Raw genomic sequence first — 23,051 nt, 5'->3', positions numbered from 1 at the left:
GTTAACACTGTACTGGGTTGGGACTGTACTGAGTTAACACTGTACTGGGGAGGGAATGTGCTGGGTTAACACTGTCCTGGGGAGGGACTGTTCTGGGTTAACACTGTACTGGGGAGGGACTGTACTGGGTTAACACTGTACTGGATTGGGACTGTCCTGGGTTAACACTGTACTGGGTTGGGACTGTGCTGGGTTAACACTGTCCTGGGTTAACACTGTACTGGGTTGGGACTGTACTGGGTTAACACTGTACTTTGTTGTGACTGTACTGGGTTAAAACTGTACTGGGTTGGGACTGTACCGGTTGAACACTGTATTGGGGTGGAACTGTACTGTGTTGGGAATGTACTGGGTTGTGACTGTACTGGGTTGTGACTGTACGGGGTTAACGCTGTATTGGGTTAACACTGTACTGGTTAATGCTGAACTGGGTTGTGACTGTACTGGGTTGGGACTGCTCTGGGTTAACACTGTACTGGGTTAACACTGTACTGGGTTAACACTGTACTGGGTTGGGACTGTACTGGGTTAAGACTGTACTGGGTTGTGAGTGTACTGGGTTAACACTGTACTGGGTTGTGACTGTACTGGGTTAACACTGTACTGGGTTGGGACTGTACTGGGTTAACACTGTACTGGGTTGTGACTGTACTGGGTTAACACTGTACTGGGTTGTGACTGTACTGGGTTGGGACTGCTCTGGGTTAACACTGTACTGGGTTAACACTGTACTGGGTTAACACTGTACTGGGTTGGGACTGTACTGGGTTAACACTGTACTGGGTTGTGACTGTACTGGGTTAACACTGTACTGGGTTGTGACTGTACTGGGTTAACACTGTACTGGGTTGGGACTGTACTGGGTTAACACTGTACTGGGTTGGGACTGTACTGGGTTAACACTGTACTGGGTTTTGACTGTACTGGGTTAACACTGTACTGGTTTGTGACTGTACTGGGTTGTGACTGTACTGGGTTAACACTGTACTGGGTTGTGACTGTACTGGGTTGTGACTGTACTGGCTGTGTTGTAGCTAGAAACGTGTGTGTTATGTACGACAAACCGAATGACTTTATGTTATTTTAGAATGAGAAGGCTATGAACAATATGTTTACTAGTACCCGGTGAAGTCATGTGGAACCACTGCTAACCCAGTACACTCTTAACGATGTGTTTCTGTGTGTTTCTACTCGTAGGTTCCTACAGAACAACAGCATTCAGACAATCTCCAGTGAAGCCTTCAGTGGACTCTACAAACTAGAGAAACTGTGAGTACTGACATACCGGTCTGCATCTTACTGAAGGCAGAGGGGGAGAGAGAGAGGGAGGTGGGGAGGGAGGTGGGGAGAGAGGGAGGGGTGGGGAAAGACTGAGAGAGAGATGGGGAGAGAGAGGGAGGGGCAGACAGAGGAAAGGGAGAGAAGTGGGGGGGGGGCAATGTAAACATGTTTCCCATGCCAATAAAAGCCTTTGAATTTAATTGATTGAGAGAGACACAAACAGAAAACTAGGGCATACAGCCTAATTCTGTCCCCAGCCAAGGAGGGCCTACAGCCTAGACCTGTCTCCAACCAAGGAGGGCCTACAGCCTAGATCTGTCCCCAACCAAGGAGGGACTACAGCCTAGATCTGTCCCCAACCAAGGAGGGACTACAGCCTAGATCTGTCCCCAACCAAGGAGGGACTATAGCCTAGATCTGTCTCCAACCAAGGAGGGACTATAGCCTAGATCTGTCCAACCAAGGAGGGCCTACAGCCTAATTCTGTCCCCAGCCAAGGAGGGCCTACAGCCTAGACCTGTCTCCAACCAAGGAGGGCCTACAGCCTAATTCTGTCCCCAGCCAAGGAGGGCCTACAGCCTAATTCTGTCTCCAACCAAGGAGGGCCTACAGCCTAGATCTGTCCCCAACCAAGGAGGGACTACAGCCTAGATCTGTCTCCAACCAAGGAGGGACTACAGCCTAGATCTGTCCAACCAAGGAGGGACTATAGCCTAGATCTGTCCCCAACCAAGGAGGGACTACAGCCTAGATCTGTCCCCAACCAAGGAGGGCCTACAGCCTAGATCTGTCCCAAACCAAGGAGGGACTACAGCCTAGATCTGTCCAACCAAGGAGGGCCTACAGCCTAGATCTGTCTCCAACCAAGGAGGGACTACAGCCTAGATCTGTCCCCAAACAAGGAGGGCCTACAGCCTAGATCTGTCCCCAACCAAGGAGGGACTACAGCCTAGATCTGTCCCCAACCAAGGAGGGACTACAGCCTAGATCTGTCCCCAACCAAGGAGGGCCTACAGCCTAGATCTGTCCCCAACCAAGGAGGGCTTACAGCCTAGATCTGTCCCCAACCAAGGAGGGCCTACAGCCTAGATCTGTCCCCAAACAAGGAGGGCCTACAGCCTAGATCTGTCCCCAACCAAGGAGGGCCTACAGCCTAGACCTGTCTCCAACCAAGGAGGGACTACAGCCTAGATCTGTCCCCAAACAAGGAGGGCCTACAGCCTAGATCTGTCCCCAACCAAGGAGGGACTACAGCCTAGATCTGTCCCCAACCAAGGAGGGCCTACAGCCTAGATCTGTCCCCAACCAAGGAGGGCCTACAGCCTAGATCTGTCCCCAACCAAGGAGGGCCTACAGCCTAGATCTGCCCCCAACCAAGGAGGGACTACAGCCTAGATCTGTCCAACCAAGGATGGACTACAGCCTAGATCTGTCCAACCAAGGAGGGACTACAGCCTAGATCTGCCCCCAACCAAGGAGGGACTACAGCCTAGATCTGTCCCGAACCAAGGAGGGCCTACAGCCTAGATCTGTCCCCAACCAAGGAGGGACTACAGCCTAGATCTGTCCCCAACCAAGGAGGGACTACAGCCTAGATCTGTCCCCAACCAAGGAGGGACTACAGCCTAGATCTGTCCCCAACCAAGGAGGGACTACAGCCTAGATCTGTCCCCAAACAAGGAGGGACTACAGCCTAGATCTGTCCCCAACCAAGGAGGGCCTACAGCCTAGACCTGTCTCCAACCAAGGAGGGACTACAGCCTAGATCTGTCCCCAAACAAGGAGGGCCTACAGCCTAGATCTGTCCCCAACCAAGGAGGGACTACAGCCTAGATCTGTCCCCAACCAAGGAGGGCCTACAGCCTAGATCTGTCCCCAACCAAGGAGGGCCTACAGCCTAGATCTGTCCCCAACCAAGGAGGGCCTACAGCCTAGATCTGCCCCCAACCAAGGAGGGACTACAGCCTAGATCTGTCCAACCAAGGATGGACTACAGCCTAGATCTGTCCAACCAAGGAGGGACTACAGCCTAGATCTGCCCCCAACCAAGGAGGGACTACAGCCTAGATCTGTCCCGAACCAAGGAGGGCCTACAGCCTAGATCTGTCCCCAACCAAGGAGGGACTACAGCCTAGATCTGTCCCCAACCAAGGAGGGACTACAGCCTAGATCTGTCCCCAACCAAGGAGGGACTACAGCCTAGATCTGTCCCCAACCAAGGAGGGACTACAGCCTAGATCTGTCCCCAACCAAGGAGGGACTACAGCCTAGATCTGTCCAGAAAGACAGTGATGCAGCTGTTTGCCGATAATCTGGTGCTTCTGCCACCAACCAAGGAGGACCTACAGCAGCACCTAGATCTTCTGCACAGATTCTGTCAGACCTGGGCCCTGACAGTAAATCTCAGTAAGACCAAAATAATGGTGTTCCAAAAAAGGTCCAGTCACCAGGACCACAAATACAAATTCCATATAGACACCGTTGTCCTAGAGCACACAAACTATACATACCTTGGCCTAAACATCAGCGCCACAAGTAACTTCCACAAAGCTGTTTACAATCTGAGAGACAAGACAAGAAGGGCCTCCTATGCCATCAACAGGAACACAAGATAACCAGTGAAGAACAAACACCATTGTAAATACAACCCATATGTATGTTTATTTATTTTCCCTTTTGTACATTAACCATTTGTACACTGTTATATAGACATAATATGACATGTGTAATGTCTTTATTCTTTAGGAACTTCTGTGAGTGTAATGTTTACTGTTCATTTTGTTATTGTTTATTTCACTTTTGTTTATTATCTATTTCACTTGCTTTGGCAATGTTAACATATGTTTCCCAATAAAGCCCTTCAATTGAATTGAATTGAGAGACAGACAGAGACATATAAAGAGAGAGATTTATCAGGCTCTTTTTTGTTGATGGGCTGGTACGCTCTCCTTGTGTGAGATAGAACTGTCTGTCTGTCTGTCTGCCTGCCTGCCTGCCTCCCTGTCTGCCTGTCTGCCTCCCTGCCTGCCTGCCTGCCTGCCTCCCTCCCTCCCTCCCTCCCTCCCTCCCTCCCTCCCTCCCTGCCTGCCTGCCTGCCTGCCTGCCTGCCTGCCTGCCTGCCTGCCTCCCTCCCCTCCCTCCCTCCCTCCCTCCCTGCCTGCCTCCCTGCCTGCCTGCCTGCCTGGCTCCTCCCTCCCTCCCTCCCTCCCTCCCTCCCTCCCTCCCTCGTCATTGGGACATAAAAGTAAAGTACCAGATGAACTACAAGAGACAGTTAAATATCCCACTAAATAACAACCGTCTCGTTTTTTTCCTCTTATAGCTATAAAGTACCAGCTCAGACACACAGTAATGGCTGAAACTAGACTGTGCGTCAGCTTTAACATACAGACTGTAAATACAGATGTGACTCAAAGGTTCCCTTGTATACTTCAATGGAGTACTGGTTGAATGGCAACAGACACAGAATATAATAGTGGTGGTGGGGAGGGTAGAAAGTTTTAAGTTCCTCGGCGTAGACATCACAGACAAACTGAATTGGTCCACTCACTCTGAGCCTCTTCAACCTCAGGAGGCTGAAGAAATTTGGCTTGTCACCAAAAGCACTCACAAACTTTTACAGATGCACAATCGAGAGCATCCTGTCGGGCTGTATCACCGCCTGGTATGGCAACTGCTCCGCCCACAACCGTAAGGCTCTCCAGAGGGTAGTGAGGTCTGCACAACGCATCACCGGGGGCAAACTACCTGCCCACCAGGACACCTACACCACCCGATGTCACAGGAAGGCCATAAAGATCATCAAGGACAACAACCACCCGAACCACTGCCTGTTCACCCCGCTACCATCCAGAAGGCGAGGTCAGTACAGGTGCATCAAAGCTGGGACCGAGAGACTGAAAAACAGCTTCTATCTCAAGGCCACCAGACTGTTAAACAGCCACCAGTAACATTGAGTGGCTGCTGCCAACATACTGACTCAACTCCAGCCACTTTAATAATGGGAATTGATGTAAAATATATCACTATCCACTTTAAACAATGCCACTTTATATAATGTTTACATACCCTACATTACTCATCTCATATGTATATACTGTACTCTATACCATCTACTGCATCTTGCCTATGCCGTTCTGTACCATCACTCATTCATATATCTTTATGTACATATTCTTTATCCCTTTACACTTGTGTGTATAAGGTAGTAGTTTTGGAATTGTTAGGTTAGATTACTCGTTGGTTATTACTGCATTGTCGGAACTAGAAGCACAACCATTTCGCTACACTCGCTTTAACATCTGCTAACCATGTGTATGTGACACATAAGGTTCGATTTAATTTACATAACTATTCAGCCATTTGGTATGAGACTCTAAATTGAGCTCAGGTGCATCCTGTTTCCATTGATCATCCTTGAGATGTTTCTACAACTTGATTGGAGTCCACTGTGGTAAATTCAATTGATTGGACATGATTTGGAAAGGCACACACCTGTCTATATAAGGTCCCACAGTTGACAGTGCATGTCAGAGCAAAAACCAAGCCATGAAGTCGAAGGAGCTGTCAGTAGACCCCCAAGACAGGATTGTGTCGAACAGATCTGGGGAAAGGTACCAAAACATTTCTGCAGCATTGAACACAGTGGCCTCCATCATTCTTAAATTAAAGAAGTTCAGAACCACCAAGACTCTTCCTAGAGCTGGCCGCCTGGTCAAACTGAGCAATTGGGGAGAAGGTCCTTGGTCAGGGAGGTGATCAAGAACCTGATTGTCACTCTGACAGAGCTCTTTAGTTCCTCTGTGGAGATGGGAGAACCTCTTCCAGGAGGACAACCATCTCTGCAGCACTCCACCAAGCAGGCCTTTATGGTAGAGTGGGAGAACCTTCCAGAAGGACAACCATCTCTGCAGCACTCCACCAATCAGGCCTTTGTGGTAGTGGCCAGACTGAAGCCACTCCACCAATCAGGCCTTTGTGGTAGAGTGGGAGAACCTTCCAGAAGGACAACCATCTCTGCAGCACTCCACCAATCAGGCCTTTAAGGTAGAGTGGGAGAACCTTCCAGAAGGACAACCATCTCTGCAGCACTCCACCAATCAGGCCTTTATGGTAGAGTGGCCAGACTGAAGCCACTCCTCAGTAAAAGGCACGACAGCCCGTTTTGAGTTTGCCAAAAGGAAGACTCTCAGAGAAATTATCTGGAAACCAAGATTGACTCTTTGGCCTGAATGTCAAACTGAATGTCTGGAGGAAACCTGGCACCATCCCTACGGTGAAGCATGGTGGTGGCAGCATCCTCATGCTGTGGCGATGTTAGTCAGCAGCAGAGACTAGGAGACTAGTCAGGATTGAGGAAAGATGAACGGAGCAAAGTACAGAGAGATCCGTCATGAAAACCTGCACTTTGCCTTGATGCAGACTGTGCAAAGTTGTAAATACAGAATATATACATTTTTTTCTCCGTTTTGATGTAGAAAATAGTAAAGAAAAATAATGAAAAACCTTTGACTGATACTGTATATATATATTCATTCTATTGGTTGAATGAGTAGGTGTGTCCAAACCTTTGACTGATACTGTATATATATATTCATTCTATTGGTTGAATGAGTAGGTGTGTCCAAACCTTTGACTGATACTGTATATATATATTAATTCTATTGGTTGAATGAGTAGGTGTGTCCAAACCTTTGACTGATACTGTATATATATATTCATTCTATTGGTTGAATGAGTAGGTGTGTCCAAACCTTTGACTGATACTGTATATATATATATTCATTCTATTGGTTGCAAGAATGTTGTATAACAATTTAAAATGGAAAAACTCTTTTGATTCCAGCGTTGTTTTCTGTATTCACAAACCATGTGCCACAGGAATCGGTACATCGAAAATCTCTACCTAAACTATTTTGCAATCTATATGGCATAGCTGTCACTATTTGTTGAGGGATGGAGGAAGGAATGAGGGGAGGGAGGGATGGAGAAGGGAGGATGATGTTCTCATACCACTAGGCTACCCTGGGGCGGCAGGGTAGCCTAGTGGTTAGAGCGTTGGGCTAGTAACCGAAAGGTTGCAAGTTCATATCCCGAATTGACAAGGTACAAATCTGTCATTCTGCCCCTGAACAGGCAGTTATTAACCCACTGTTCCTAGGCCGTCATTGAAAATAAGAATTTGTTCTTAACTGACTTGCCTCGTTAAATAAAGGTAAAATAAAAAAATCTGTTGTGTAGAAATAATGCTGTCTCTCTCTCTCTCTCTCCTCATCTCTCTCTCTTTCTCAGGTTTCTTAGTGTCAACTCCATTTCATCTCTCAAACTCGGTGTGTTCAGTGATCTCCGTAATCTATGGTGGCTGTGAGTACAAAACACACACACGTTTTACTATCCTTGTGGGGACCAAACAATTGATTCCATTCAAAATCCAAAATCCAATCTCCTAATCCTTAACCTGACCTTAACCCTAAATCTATCCACGAACCCTAACCCTTAACCTATCCCCTAACCATAACCTAACCTTAAACCTAAACATATCCCCCAACCCTAAACCTTAAACTATCCCCTAACCCGTAACCTAACCTTAACCCTTAACCTAACCTTAACCCTAAACCTTTCCCCTAATGCAGGGAAACTGAAATCTGTCTCACCAAATTTCTATCAGCATGTTAAATGTGCAACCAGAGGGGGGGAAAAAAACTCTGGACCATCTTTCCTCCACACATAGAGATGCATACAAAGCTCTCCCTCGCCCTCCATTTGGCAAATCTGACCATAATTCCATCCTCCTGATTCCTGCTTACAAGCAAAAACCAAAGCAGGAAGTACCAGTGACTCGATCAATAGGAAAGTGGTCAGATGAAGCAGATGCTAAACTACAGGACTGTTTTGCAGCACAGACTGGAACACAGTGGGCTCCACTGTACTGGCACCCCTGACTGGCACAAATAATGATTCAACAAATATAAACAATATAATTACATTTACATTACATTTACATTTACATTACATTTACATTTACATTACATTACATTTACATTTACATTACATTACATTTACATTACATTTACATTACATTTACATTTACATTACATTACATTTACATTTACATTACATTTACATTTACATTACATTTACATTTACATTACATTTACATTTACATTACATTACATTTACATTTACATTACATTTACATTTAAGTCATTTAGCAGACGCTCTTATCCAGAGCGACTTACAAATTGGTGCATTCACCTTATGACATCCAGTGGAGCAGCCACTTTACAATAGTGCATCTAAATCTTTTAAGGGGGGTGAGAAGGATTACTTTATCCTATCCTAGGTATTCCTTAAAGAGGTGGGGTTTCAGGTGTCTCCGGAAGGTGGTGATTGACTCCGCTGTCCTGGCGTCGTGAGGGAGTTTGTTCCACCATTGGGGGGCCAGAGCAGCGAACAGTTTTGACTGGGCTGAGCGGGAAACTGTACTTCCTCAGTGGTAGGGAGGCGAGCAGGCCAGAGGTGGATGAACACAGTGCCCTTGTTTGGGTGTAGGGCCTGATCCGATAAACTCAAAATACTGTACTTTATTCATGTTTCAACGGAACCCAACAAAATAATTGATTGATTTAATTAAAAATCAATGTCCTCCAAAAATAAAGGTTTCGCAATTAATGGCACCTTTAAAGATTATTGTAATTAACATCTACCAAAAATTAAATCACAAATTAAATTCCACTTATTTAAGTTTATCTAAGGAACTATATTGAGCCATTACATCACTTCCTGTTTCACTAGGGTATCAAAATGAGGTGCAACATCCACACATGCAACATCCCGCTGTGATCCAACACCACGAAGAAAACAAAAGAACCGGTAATGGCTTCAAGATTCATCCACAAATGATTGACTATACCACTGACCACTGTCAGGGCAATTATGAACAAATGCAAAAAATATGGAACAGTTGAAAACCTCATGGGACATCTGGTCCCCACAAGGAGAATAAACCACAAAACACAAGCACTCATACAACAGACCTACCAAAGGTGGGATTTGGTCCGTTCTGCAGCTAGCAGATAATAACAGAAACCAGCTGAGCCCGTATCACCAGATATATCACGTTACCACACAGGAATGCAGCTCAACATGATCCATTTGATCACAGCGTCCGTTCATTGTCAAATCAACTATATAAAAAACAAGTCTGCTCATGGTTATAATCGCTGCTAAAACAACAGTGAATGTTTGTTAGCATCTACCTACCGGTGTGCAGATTCATTTGTTTTTCTTCACTGTTTTTCCCAGTTTGCAAAGTTTCTATTGGATAGTTTCTATTGGATAGATTCTATTGGATAGATTCTATTGGATAGTTTCTATTGGATAGTTTCTATTGTATATGCTCAAACTAGTAGACTAGAGGGTAGCCTGTTGGCCAGGTAGCCAGTAGAGAGGGTAGCCTGTTGGCCAGGTAGCCTGTTGGCCAGGTAGCCAGTAGAGAGGGTAGCCTGTTGGCCAGGTCGCCTGTTGGCCAGGTAGCCAGTAGAGAGGGTAGCCTGTTGGCCAGGTAGCCAGTGGCCAGGTAGCCAGTAGAGAGGGTAGCCTGTTGGCCAGGTAGCCAGTAGAGAGGGTAGCCTGTTGGCCAGATAGCCAGTAGAGAGGGTAGCCAGTGGCCAGGTAGCCAGTAGAGAGGGTAGCCTGTTGGCCAGGTAGCCAGTGGCCAGGAGTAACAGGTAGCCAGTGGCCAGGAGTAACAGGTAGCCAGTGGCTATCTCATATAAACACCAGTCATCCAACCAATAACACCTTCTACTATAATAATGACCAGAACAACTTCAGAGGCAATAATAAACCCAGTGATCATCAGATGATTGGTAAAGTGAAAAAGAAGTTGGGTACATTTTAATTTTAATTTATTTCACCTTTATTTAACCAGGTAGGCCAGTTGAGAACAAGTTCTCATTTACAACTGCGACCTGGTCAAGATAAAGCAAAGCTGTGAGACACAGACAACAACACAGAGTTACACAAAAACAAACGTACAGTCAAATAACATAATAGAAAAGAAAAATAGAAAACTCTGTGTACAGTGTGTACAAATGTAGAAGAGTAGGGAGGTAAGGCAATAAATAGGCCCTAGAGGCAAAAATAATTACAATTTAGCATTAACACTGGAGTGATAGATGTGCAGATGATGATGTGCAGGTAGAGATACTGGGGTGCAGAAGAGCAAGAGGGTAAGTAATAATATGGGGATGAGGTAGTTGGGTGGCTATTTACAGATGGGCTATGTACAGGTACAGTGATCGGTAAGCTGCTCTGACAGCTGATGCTTAAAGTTAGAGAGGGAGATCTAATTGATTTGATTTTTGCAATTCGTTCCATTCGTTGGCAGCAGAGAACTGGAAGGAAATGCGGCCAAAGGAAGAATTGGCATTGGGGGTGACCAGTGAAATATACCCGCTGAAGCGTGTGCTACGGGTGGGTGTTGCTATGGTGACCACTGAGCTGAGATAAGGCGGGGCTTTACCTAGCAAAGACTTGTAGATGACCTGGAGCCAGTGGGTCTGGCGACGGATATGTAGCGAGGGCCAGCCAACGAGAGCATACAGGTCACAGTGGTGGGTAGTATATGGGGCTTTGGTGACAAAATGTATGGCACTGTGATGGACTGCATACAGTTTGCTGAGTAGAGTGTTGGAGGCTATTTTGTAAATGACATCGCCGAAGTCAAAGATCGGTAGGATAGTCAGTTTTACGAGGGTATGTTTAACAGCATGAGTGAAGGATGCTTTGTTGCGAAATAGGAAGCCGATTCTAGATTTAATTTTGGATTGGAGATGCTTAATGTGAGTCTGGAAGGAGAGTTTACAGTCTAACCAGACACCCAGGTATTTGTAGTTGTCCACATATTCTAAGTCAGAACCATCCAGAGTAGTGATGTTGGACGGGCGTGCAGGTGCGGGCAGCGATCGGTTGAAGAGCATGCATTTAGTTTTACTTGTATTTAAAAGCAGTTGGAGGCCACGGAAGGAGTGTTGTATGGCATTGAAGCTCGTTTGGAGGGTTGTTAGCACAGTGTCCAAAGAAGGGCCAGAAGTATACAGAATGGTGTCGTCTGCGTAGAGGTGGATCAGAGACTCACCAGCAGCAAGAGCGACATCATTGATGTATACAGAGAAAAGAGTCAGCTCGAGAATTGAACCCTGTGGCACCCCCTTAGAGACTGCCAGAGGTCCGGACAACAGATTTCACACACTGAACTCTGTCTGCAAAGTAGTCGGTGAACCAGGCAAGGCAGTCATTTGAGAAGCCCAGGCTGTTGATAATGAGTGTGTGTGTGATGTTCAAAACAAAAAAGCCATTTTAAAATGTCCCCAAAGTCTCTAAGGCCAATGCACAAATAATCAATCCCATACCGTTTCATAAATAGACAAAACAATTATAAGCAATATACTCCCTTTAAACACAAATGTCCACACCGGTGCCTTTACAGTTCCCAACCACACTGGAGCGAGCTATGGTCTTAGATGTGACCTTCCGGCTTGCAGCTGCACTTGTCGTTGGTTTTTCGGTTAAAGCTTCGCAACAATGTTGCCATTCCGGTAAATCAATGGCAACACCATTCACCACAGGTGTTAGACACCTAGTGGAGTAACAGCATTCACCACAGGTGTCAGACACCTAGTAGAGTAACAACATTCACCACAGGCACCTAGTAGAGTAACAACATTCACCACAGGTATCAGACACCTAGTAGAGTAACAGCATTCACCACAGGTGTCAGACACCTAGTAGAGTAACAGCATTCACCACAGGTGTCAGACACCTAGTAGAGCAACAACATTCACCACAGGCACCTAGTAGAGTAACAACATTCACCACAGGTATCAGACACCTAGTAGAGTAACAGCATTCACCACAGGCACCTAGTGGAGTAACAACATTCACCACAGGCACCTAGTAGAGTAACAACATTCACCACAGGTGTCAGACACCTAGTAGAGTAACAACATTCACCACAGATATCAGACACCTAGTAGAGTAACAACATTCACCACAGGTATCAGACACCTAGTAGAGTAACAACATTCACCACAGGTATCAGACACCTAGTAGAGTAACAACATTCACCACAGATATCAGACACCTAGTAGAGTAACAACATTCACCACAGGTATCAGACACCTAGTAGAGTAACAACATTCACCACAGATATCAGACACCTAGTAGTAACAGTAGGTGTCAGACACCTATTCACATTCACCACAGGTATCAGACACCTAGTAGAGTAACAGCATTCACCACAGGTATCAGACACCTAGTAGAGTAACAACATTCACCACAGGTGTCAGTCACCTAGTAGAGTAACAGCATTCACCACAGGCACCTAGTAGAGTAACAACATTCACCACAGGTGTCAGACACCTAGTAGAGTAACAACATTCACCACAGGTATCAGACACCTAGTAGAGTAACAGCATTCACCACAGGCACCTAGTAGAGTAACAACATTCACCACAGGTGTCAGGCACCTAGTAGAGTAACAACATTCACCACAGGTGTCAGACACCTAGTAGAGTAACAACATTCACCACAGGTATCAGACACCTAGTAGAGTAACAGCATTCACCACAGGTATCAGACACCTAGTAGAGTAACAACATTCACCACAGGTGTCAGGCATCTTAGTAGAGTAACAACATTCACCACAGGAGTCAGAAACCTAGTAGAGTAACAGCATTCACCACAGGTGTCAGGCACCTTAGTAGAGTAACAACATTCACCACAGGTGTCAGACACCTTTTACAGTAACAACATTCAACCACAGGTGTTCGACACCTAGTCAGACACCTAGTGGAACACTGAACTTAAAACCTTACAAACTAAACATGCCGAAAACAAACAAGACTCGCGCAAAGAGTTGCACACACAGTCAAATCTGCCACGCCAACCAAGAGCTCCCACACAGAGACGGAAGAGCTTTACTTCCTCCTTCCTGACAGCTGGTGCGCTCTTAAAGTGGCAATTACGATCTTGTCTCATCGCTGCAGCTCTCCAACGGGCTCGGGAGAGGCGAAGGTCGAGTCGTGCGTCCTCTGAAAGATGACCCGCCAAACCGCTCTCCTTTAACACCCGCCCGCTTAATCCGGGAGCCAGCCGCACCAACGTGTCGGAGGAAACACCGTTCAACCGACAACCCAAGTCAGCCTGCAGGGTCTGTAACCCGGGTCTGTAGTGACAACTCAAGCACTGTGATACAGTGTCAGATACAGTGTCATAGACCGATGTATTGTATACGGTCTTCTCTCTCCATGACTGTACGGTAAGGTCTTTGGCTCTGTCTGTCTGTCTGTCTGTCTGTCTGTCTGTCTGTCTGTCTGTCTGTCTGTCTGTCTGTCTGTCTGTCTGTCTGTCTGTCTGTCTGTCTGTCTGTCTGTGTCTGTCTGTCTGTCTCTCTCTCTCTCTCTGTCTCTCTCTCTCTCTCTCTCTCTCTCTCTCTCTGTCTCTCTCTCTCTCTCTGTCTCTCTCTCTCTCTCTCTCTCTCTCTCTCTCTCTCTCTCTCTGTCTCTCTCTCTCTCTGTCTCTCTCTCTGTCTCTCTCTCTGTCTCTGTCTCTCTCTCTGTCTCTCTCTCTGTCTCTCTCTCTCTCTCTCTCTGTCTCTCTTTGTCTCTGTCTCTATCTCTCTGTCTCTCTCTCTCTGTCTCTGTCTCTCTCTCTCTCTCTCTTTGTCTCTGTCTCTCTCTCTCTCTCTCTCTCTGTCTCTCTCTCTCTCTCTCTCTCTGTCTCTATGTCTCTCTGTCTCTATGTCTCTCTGTCTCTATGTCTCTCTGTCTCTCCATAACTGTTCTATAAGGTCTCTGGCTGTCTGTCTCTCTCTCTCTCTCTCTCTGTCTCTCTATGTCTCTCTCTCTCTCTGTCTCTCTATGTCTGTCTCTCTATGTCTCTCTCTCTCTCTCTCTCTCTATCTCTCTATGTCTCTCTCTCTATGTCTCTCTGTCTCTCCATAACTGTTCTATAAGGTCTCTGGCTGTCTGTCTCTCTCTCTATGTCTCTCTCTCTCTCTGTCTCTCCATAACTGTTCTATAAGGTCTCTGTCTCTCTCTCACCAGTGTATTGGATCATAACCCTTTGAAAAGTATCTCCCAAGACACCTTCACCGGCCTCACCTCCCTGATGTTCCTGTGAGTAGCACACACACAGTCCTTCTCGCTTTCTCTGTCTGTGTGTGTGTGTGTGTGTGTGTGTGTGTGTGTGTGTGTGTGTGTGTGTGTGTGTGCGCGTGCAAGCGTGTGTCATCCTTTTTTCTCCAAATTGCTTGTTTCATTCCTCTGTTGCATTAGTAGTTAATCCTCTACGGTACATCCCCCCCATCTCAGGGAGAGGGAAAGGGAGAGACAGACAGAGAAAGAGAGAGCGACTGAGAGACAGAGGTGGGTGGAGATACTGAGAGGTGAGGAGAGATACTGAGAGACGAGAGACAGAGAGGTGGGGAGAGATACTGAGATAGGAAAGAGACAGAGAGTTGGGGAGAGATACTGAGAGGTGGGGAGAGAGACAGAGAGGTGGGGAGAGAGACTGAGAGGTGGGGAGAGAGACTGAGAGGTGGGGAGAGAGACAGAGAGATGAGAGACAGAGAGTTAGTGAGAGAGACAGAGAGGTGGGGAGAGAGACAGAGAGGTGGGGAGAGATACTGAGATAGGAAAGAGACAGAGAGGTGGGGAGAGATACTGAAAGGTGGGGAGAGAGACAGAGAGGTGGGGAGAGAGACAGAGAGGTGGGGAGAGAGACTGAGAGGTGGGGAGAGAGACTGAGAGGTGGGGAGAGAGACTGAGAGGTGGGGAGAGAGACTGAGAGGTGGGGAGAGATACTGAGAGGTAGGGAGAGATACTGAGATAGGAAAGAGACAGAGAGGTGGGGAGAGATACAGAGAGGTGGGGAGAGAGACAGAGAGGTGGGGAGAGAGACTGAGAGGTGGGGAGAGAGACTGAGAGGTGGGGAGAGAGACAGAGAGGTGGGGAGAGAGACAGAGAGGTGGGGAGAGAGACTGAGAGGTGGGGAGAGAGACTGAGAGGTGGGGAGAGAGACTGAGAGGTGGGGAGAGAGACAGAGAGGTGGGGGAGAGATACTGAGATAGGAAAGATACAGAGAGGTGGGGAGAGATACTGAGAGGTGGGGAGAGAGACTGAGAGGTGGGGAGAGAGACAGAGAGGTGGGGAGAGAGACAGAGAGGTGGGGAGAGAGACTGAGAGGTGGGGAGAGAGACAGAGAGGTGGGGAGAGAGACAGAGAGGTGGGGAGAGAGACAGAGAGGTGGGGAGAGAGACTGAGAGGTGGGGAGAGAGACAGAGAGGTGGGGAGAGAGACAGAGAGGTGGGGAGAGAGACAGAGAGGTGGGGAGAGAGACTGAGAGGTGGGGAGAGAGACAGGGAGGTGGGGAGAGATACTGAGATAGGAAAGAGACAGAGAGGTGGGGAGAGATACTGAGAGGTGGGGAGAGAGACAGAGAGGTGGGGAGAGAGACAGAGAGGTGGGGAGAGAGACTGAGAGGTGGGGAGAGAGACAGAGAGGTGGGGAGAGAGACAGAGAGGTGGGGAGAGAGACTGAGAGGTGGGGAGAGACAGAGAGGTGGGGAGAGACAGAGAGGTGGGGAGAGAGACTGAGAGGTGGGGAGAGAGACAGAGAGGTGGGGAGAGAGACAGAGAGGTGGGGAGAGAGACTGAGAGGTGGGGAGAGAGACTGAGAGGATACATACTGAGATAGGACAGGTATTGAGATGTGAGGAGGGATATTGAGATGTGAGGAGGGATATTATTATTATTATATACTATCAGCTGACTATCAACTGACTATCTGCTGAGGATCAACTGACTATCAACTGACTATCTGCTGAGGATCAACTGACTATCAACTGACTATCTGCTGAGGATCAACTGACTATCAGCTGACTATCTGCTGAGGATCAACTGACTATCAACTGACTATCTGCTGAGGATCAACTGACTATCTGCTGAGGATCAACTGACTATCAACTGACTATCAACTGACTATCAACTGACGATCAACTGACTATCAGCTGACTATCTGCTGAGGATCAACTGACTATCAACTGACTATCAACTGACTATCAACTGACTATCAGCTGACTATCAACTGACTATCAACTGACTATCAACTGACTATCTGCTGAGGATCAACTGACTATCAACTGACTATCAACTGACTATCAGCTGACTATCAACTGACTATCAACTGACTATCAACTGACTATCTGCTGACTATCAACTGACTATCAACTGACTACCTAGTGAGGATCAACTGACTATCAACTGACTATCTGCTGAGGATCAACTGACTATCTGCTGAGGATCAACTGACTATCTGCTGACTATCAACTGACTATCTGCTGAGGATCAACTGACTATCTGCTGACTATCAACTGACTATCAACTGACTATCTGCTGAGGATCAACTGACTATCAACTGACTATCAACTGACTATCTGCTGAGGATCAACTGACTATCTGCTGACTATCAACTGACTATCAACTGACTATCTAGTGAGGATCAACTGACTATCAACTGACTATCAACTGACTATCAACTGACTATCAACTGACTATCTAGTGAGGATCAACTGACTATCTGCTGACTATCAACTGACTATCTAGTGAGGATCAACTGACTATCAACTGACTATCAACTGACTATCAACTGACTATCAACTGACTATCTAGTGAGGATCAACTGACTATCTGCTGACTATCTAGTGAGGATCAACTGACTATCAACTGACTATCTGCTGACTATCAACTGACTATCTAGTGAGGATCAACTGACTATCTGCTGACTATCAACTGACTATCTAGTGAGGATCAACTGACTATCAACTGACTATCAACTGACTATCAACTGACTATCAACTGACTATCTGCTGACTATCAACTGACTATCTAGTGAGGATCAACTGACTATCTGCTGAGGATCAACTGACTATCTAGTGAGGATCAACTGACTATCAACTGACTATCAACTGACTATCAACTGACTATCAGCTGACTATCAACTGACTATCTGCTGAGGATCAACTGACTATCAACTGACTATCTTCTGAGGATCAACTGACTATCTGCTGAGGATCAACTGACTATCAACTGACTATCTGCTGAGGATCAACTGACTATCTGCTGAGGATCAACTGACTATCTGCTGACTATCAACTGACTATCTGCTGAGGATCAACTGACTATCTGCTGACTATCAACTGACTATCAACTGACTATCTGCTGAGGATCAACTGACTATCAACTGACTTTCAACTGACTATCTGCTGAGGATCAACTGACTATCAACTGACTATCAACTGACTATCAGCTGACTATCAACTGACTTTCAACTGACTATCAACTGACTATCTGCTGAGAATCAACTGACTATCAACTGACTATCTGCTGACTATCAACTGACTATCAACTGACTATCTAGTGAGGATCAACTGACTATCAACTGACTATCAACTGACTATCTAGTGAGGATCAACTGACTATCAACTGACTATCTGCTGACTATCAACTGACTATCTAGTGAGGATCAACTGACTATCTGCTGACTATCAACTGACTATCTAGTGAGGATCAACTGACTATCAACTGACTATCTGCTGAGGATCAACTGACTATCAGCTGACTATCTGCTGAGGATCAACTGACTATCAACTGACTATCTGCTGAGGATCAACTGACTATCTGCTGAGGATCAACTGACTATCAACTGACTATCAACTGACTATCAACTGACGATCAACTGACTATCAGCTGACTATCTGCTGAGGATCAACTGACTATCAACTGACTATCAACTGACTATCAACTGACTATCAGCTGACTATCAACTGACTATCAACTGACTATCAACTGACTATCTGCTGAGGATCAACTGACTATCAACTGACTATCAACTGACTATCAGCTGACTATCAACTGACTATCAACTGACTATCAACTGACTATCTGCTGACTATCAACTGACTATCAACTGACTACCTAGTGAGGATCAACTGACTATCAACTGACTATCTGCTGAGGATCAACTGACTATCTGCTGAGGATCAACTGACTATCTGCTGACTATCAACTGACTATCTGCTGAGGATCAACTGACTATCTGCTGACTATCAACTGACTATCAACTGACTATCTGCTGAGGATCAACTGACTATCAACTGACTATCAACTGACTATCTGCTGAGGATCAACTGACTATCTGCTGACTATCAACTGACTATCAACTGACTATCTAGTGAGGATCAACTGACTATCAACTGACTATCAACTGACTATCAACTGACTATCAACTGACTATCTAGTGAGGATCAACTGACTATCTGCTGACTATCAACTGACTATCTAGTGAGGATCAACTGACTATCAACTGACTATCAACTGACTATCAACTGACTATCAACTGACTATCTAGTGAGGATCAACTGACTATCTGCTGACTATCTAGTGAGGATCAACTGACTATCAACTGACTATCTGCTGACTATCAACTGACTATCTAGTGAGGATCAACTGACTATCTGCTGACTATCAACTGACTATCTAGTGAGGATCAACTGACTATCAACTGACTATCAACTGACTATCAACTGACTATCAACTGACTATCTGCTGACTATCAACTGACTATCTAGTGAGGATCAACTGACTATCTGCTGAGGATCAACTGACTATCTAGTGAGGATCAACTGACTATCAACTGACTATCAACTGACTATCAACTGACTATCAGCTGACTATCAACTGACTATCTGCTGAGGATCAACTGACTATCAACTGACTATCTTCTGAGGATCAACTGACTATCTGCTGAGGATCAACTGACTATCAACTGACTATCTGCTGAGGATCAACTGACTATCTGCTGAGGATCAACTGACTATCTGCTGACTATCAACTGACTATCTGCTGAGGATCAACTGACTATCTGCTGACTATCAACTGACTATCAACTGACTATCTGCTGAGGATCAACTGACTATCAACTGACTTTCAACTGACTATCTGCTGAGGATCAACTGACTATCAACTGACTATCAACTGACTATCAGCTGACTATCAACTGACTTTCAACTGACTATCAACTGACTATCTGCTGAGAATCAACTGACTATCAACTGACTATCTGCTGACTATCAACTGACTATCAACTGACTATCTAGTGAGGATCAACTGACTATCAACTGACTATCAACTGACTATCTAGTGAGGATCAACTGACTATCAACTGACTATCTGCTGACTATCAACTGACTATCTAGTGAGGATCAACTGACTATCTGCTGACTATCAACTGACTATCTAGTGAGGATCAACTGACTATCAACTGACTATCAACTGACTATCAACTGACTATCAACTGACTATCTGCTGACTATCAACTGACTATCTAGTGAGGATCAACTGACTATCTGCTGACTATCAACTGACTATCTAGTGAGGATCAACTGACTATCAACTGACTATCAACTGACTATCAACTGACTATCAACTGACTATCTAGTGAGGATCAACTGACTATCAACTGACTATCTGCTGAGGATCAACTGACTATCTGCTGAGGATCAACTGACTATCAACTGACTATCTGCTGAGGATCAACTGACTATCTGCTGAGGATCAACTGACTATCTGCTGACTATCAACTGACTATCTGCTGAGGATCAACTGACTATCTGCTGACTATCAACTGACTATCAACTGACTATCAACTGACTATCTGCTGAGGATCAACTGACTATCAACTGACTATCAATTGACTATCTGCTGAGGATCAACTGACTATCAACTGACTTTCAACTGACTATCTGCTGAGGAGGATCAACTGACTATCTGCTGAGGATCAACTGACTATCAACTGACTATCAGCTGACTATCTGCTGAGGATCAACTGACTATCAACTGACTATCAGCTGACTATCAACTGACTATCTGCTGAGAATCAACTGACTATCAACTGACTATCTGCTGAGAATCAACTGACTATCAACTGACTATCTGCTGAGAATCAACTGACTATCAACTGACTATCTGCTGAGAATCAACTGACTATCAACTGACTATCTGCTGAGGATCAACTGACTATCAACTGACTATCAACTGACTATCTGCTGAGGATCAACTGACTTTCAACTGACTATCAACTGACTATCTGCTGAGGATCAACTGACTATCAACTGACTTTCAACTGACTATCTGCTGAGGATCAACTGACTATCAACTGACTTTCAACTGACTATCAACTGACTATCAACTGACTATCTAGTGAGTATCAACTGACTTTCAACTGACTATCTGCTGAGGAGGATCAACTGACTATCTAGTGAGGATCAACTGACTATCAACTGACTATCAACTGACTATCAACTGAGGAGGATCAACTGACTATCTAGTGAGGAGGATCAACTGACTATCAGCTGACTATCAACTGACTATCAACTGACTATCAGCTGAGGAGGATCAACTGACTATCAACTGAGGATCAACTGACTATCTAGTGAGGAGGATCAACTGACTATCAACTGACTATCTAGTGAGGAGGATCAACTGACTATCAACTGACTATCTGCTGAGGATCAACTGACTATCTGCTGAGGAGGATCAACTGACTTTCAACTGACTATCTGCTGAGGATCAACTGACTATCAGCTGAGGAGGATCAACTGACTATCAGCTGAGGATCAACTGACTATCTGCTGAGGATCAACTGACTATCAGCTGAGGAGGATCAACTGACTATCAGCTGAGGATCAACTGAGGAGGATCAACTGACTATCTGCTGAGGAGGATCAACTGACTATCAACTGACTATCAGCTGAGGAGGATCAACTGACTATCTGCTGAGGATCAACTGACTATCAACTGACTATCAACTGACTATCTGCTGAGGAGGATCAACTGACTATCAACTGACTATCTGCTGAGGAGGATCAACTGACTATCTGCTGAGGAGGATCAACTGACTATCTGCTGAGAATCAACCACTCAGAGTTAATACTTAAACACTTCAAAATGTGTAGTTTGGATCAACTTTATTTAGCCATGTAATGTCTCTCTTTGGTTTGGTCAGGGTGTTTATTTTTATTTTATTTTACTAGGCAAGTCAGTTAAGAACAAATTCTTATTTTCAATGACGGCCTAGGAACAGTGGGTTAACTGCCTGTTCAGGGGCAGAACAACAGATTTGTACCTTGTCAGCTCGGGGATTTGAACTTGCAACCTTCCGGTTACTAGTCCAACGCTCTAACCACTAGGCTAACCTGGGGTGGGCATTCTATGTTTTGTTATCTATGATTTTGTATTTCTATGTTTTGGCCGGGTATGGTTCTCAATCAGGGATAGCTGTCTATCGATGTCTCTGAGAACCGTACTTAGGCAGCCCTTTTTCCCTCCTGTGTTTGTAGGAAGTTGACTTTGTTTAAGGCACATAGCCTTTAGCTTCACGGTTTTGTTTTTAAAATGTTTATTGTTTTGTTCGGCGTCATTTCTAATAAAGAGAATATGTACGCTTACCACCCCGCACCTTGGTCTTTCAACAACCGTGACATGAGGATCAAAAAGTCAAATGTTAAGTCATTTCATGTTCCTTGTATTAACAAACCAGACGGTATATGGATATATATATATATATATGTATACGGATATGCTTGTTTTTTTTTAAATGTATTTACGAATAGCCAGGGGTCCACTCCAATACTCAGACATAATTTACAAACAAAACATGTGTGTTTAGTGAGTCCTCCAGATCAGAGGCAGTAGGGAGGACCAGGGATGTTCTCTGTTTAGTGAGTCCTCCAGATCAGAGGCAGTAGGGAGGACCAGGGATGTTCTCTGTTTAGTGAGTCCTCCAGATCAGAGGCAGTAGGGAGGACCAGGGATGTTCTCTGTTTAGTGAGTCCTCCAGATCAGAGGCAGCAGGGACGACCAGGGATGTTCTCTGTTTAGTGAGTCCACCAGATCAGAGGCAGTGGGGATGACCAGGGATGTTCTCTGTTTAGTGAGTCCTCCAGATCAGAGGCTAGAAGGGAGGACCAGGGATGTTCTCTGTTTAGTGAGTCCTCCAGATCAGAGGCAGTAGGGAGGACCAGGGATGTTCTCTGTTTAGTGAGTCCTCCAGATCAGAGGCAGTAGGGAGGACCAGGGATGTTCTCTGTTTAGTGAGTCCTCCAGATCAGAGGCAGTAGGGAGGACCAGGGATGTTCTCTGTTTAGTGAGTCCTCCAGATCAGAGGCAGTAGGGAGGACCAGGGATGTTCTCTGTTTAGTGAGTCCTCCAGATCAGAGGCAGTAGGGAGGACCAGGGATGTTCTCTGTTTAGTGAGTCCTCCAGATCAGAGGCAGTAGGGAGGACCAGGGATGTTCTCTGTTTAGTGAGTCCTCCAGATCAGAGGCAGTAGGGATGACCAGTGATGTTCTCTGTTTAGTGAGTCCTCCAGATCAGAGGCTAGAAGGGAGGACCAGGGATGTTCTCTGTTTAGTGAGTCCTCCAGATCAGAGGCAGTAGGGAGGACCAGGGATGTTCTCTGTTTAGTGAGTCCTCCAGATCAGAGGCAGTGGGGAGGACCAGGGATGTTCTCTGTTTAGTGAGTCCTCCAGATCAGAGGCAGTAGGGAGGACCAGGGATGTTCTCTGTTTAGTGAGTCCTCCAGATCAGAGGCAGTAGGGAGGACCAGGGATGTTCTCTGTTCAGTGAGTCCTCCAGATCAGAGGCAGTG

General features: G+C 45.8%; 1 protein-coding gene across 1 annotated transcript in view; it reads left to right on the top strand.

Moving 5' to 3' along the window:
• Positions 1 to 23,051, top strand: part of LOC135573810 (relaxin receptor 2-like) — a 217,333-nt gene that overhangs the window by 42,072 nt on the left and 152,210 nt on the right. Inside the window, exons 5-7 of the mRNA XM_065023998.1 lie at positions 1,198 to 1,269; positions 7,573 to 7,644; positions 14,391 to 14,462. Coding sequence (XP_064880070.1) covers positions 1,198 to 1,269; positions 7,573 to 7,644; positions 14,391 to 14,462 — 216 coding nt within the window. The remainder of the gene's footprint in view (positions 1 to 1,197; positions 1,270 to 7,572; positions 7,645 to 14,390; positions 14,463 to 23,051) is intronic.

Source organism: Oncorhynchus nerka, linkage group LG10 (genome assembly GCF_034236695.1).
Source record: "Oncorhynchus nerka isolate Pitt River linkage group LG10, Oner_Uvic_2.0, whole genome shotgun sequence".
In the NCBI taxonomy this organism is placed as follows: Eukaryota; Metazoa; Chordata; class Actinopteri; order Salmoniformes; family Salmonidae; genus Oncorhynchus; species Oncorhynchus nerka.
Note: the sequence above shows the minus strand (reverse complement) of the source record. Positions and strands in the feature narration are given on the sequence as shown.